The 1,263-nt window shown below is 30.7% G+C and overlaps 1 protein-coding gene across 1 annotated transcript in view; it reads right to left on the reverse strand.

Annotated features, from left to right (window-relative positions):
* LOC106473214 (glutaredoxin domain-containing cysteine-rich protein CG31559-like) overlaps positions 1 to 1,263 on the reverse strand; it is an 18,897-nt gene that overhangs the window by 1,345 nt on the left and 16,289 nt on the right. The window contains exon 3 of the mRNA XM_013933896.2: positions 599 to 664. Coding sequence (XP_013789350.1) covers positions 599 to 664 — 66 coding nt within the window. The remainder of the gene's footprint in view (positions 1 to 598; positions 665 to 1,263) is intronic.

A 1,263-nucleotide genomic window follows, 5' to 3' on the forward strand; every position in this document is an offset into this window, starting at 1 on the left:
TTTTAATACAACCATGTACATGATCACGTCAATACAACCATGTACATGATCACGTCAATACAACCATGTACATAATCACATTAGTATTAAACATTACTTTTAATACAACCATGTACATGATCACGTTAGTACAACCATGTTCATAATCACTTTAGTATTAAACATTACTTTTAATACAACCATGTGCATGATCACATTAATACAACCATGTTCATAATCACATTAGTATTAAACATTACTTTTAATACAACCATGTACATGATCACGTTAGTACAACCATGTTCATAATCACTTTAGTATTAAACATTACTTTTAATACAACCATGTATGATCACTTTGTTAAACATTATTTTTTAATACAACCAAGTGCATGCTCACTTTGTTTTAAAAAGAACTATTTATGCAAAATGTCATAGTCTGTAAGTCTAGAAAACGTATAATGCTAATGTTTATATATTTCAGATTTTTTACACCAAATTCACTATTGAATTACACGATAAGTTTAGAATCGGTAGATAAGACACATAAGATTTTAATTACAGGGTATTTTTCAGGCAACAAATGTATACCTTTCTTTCAAACCTATCATTATACTTACTTTGTATGGACGAAGAAACTGTCTTAAGTCTCCTGATTCATTTAGCCTCTCCATGATTTCAGCATTCTGAAAAGTAAGTAACAATTAGAATATAAATATAACAGAAGAAATAAACCTTAAAGGCTAAGTTTAAACGTACAGTAGGGGATCATTGTGATGTACTTGTATGTAAGACAAACTGATTTATATCTAACTCTCATACTACTGAACGTGTACTTAACACAGTGAATGAATTATCTACGACTTTTATTTACCACATCTGTTTGTAACTTCTGTAATATACAGTCTGTTATCTATGTCAGGTAGTGGTGAATTTTTGTAAAACACTGTCTGTTATCTACCACATCTGTTTGTAACTTCTGTAATATACAGTCTGTTATCTATGTCAGGTAGTGGTGAATTTCTGTAAAACACTGTCTGTTATCTACCACATCTGTTTGTAACTTCTGTAATATACAGTCTGTTATCTATGTCAGGTAGTGGTGAATTTCTGTAAAACACTGTCTGTTATCTACCACATCTGTTTGTAACTTCTGTAATATACAGTCTGTTATCTATGTCAGGTAGTGGTGAATTTCTGTAAAACACTGTCTGTTATCTACCACATCTGTTTGTAACTTCTGTAATATACAGTCTGTTATCTATGCCAGGTCGTGGTGAATTTT

The sequence above is a fragment of the Limulus polyphemus genome, unplaced genomic scaffold (genome assembly GCF_000517525.1).
Source record: "Limulus polyphemus unplaced genomic scaffold, Limulus_polyphemus-2.1.2 Scaffold5977, whole genome shotgun sequence".
Taxonomy (NCBI): Eukaryota; Metazoa; Arthropoda; class Merostomata; order Xiphosura; family Limulidae; genus Limulus; species Limulus polyphemus.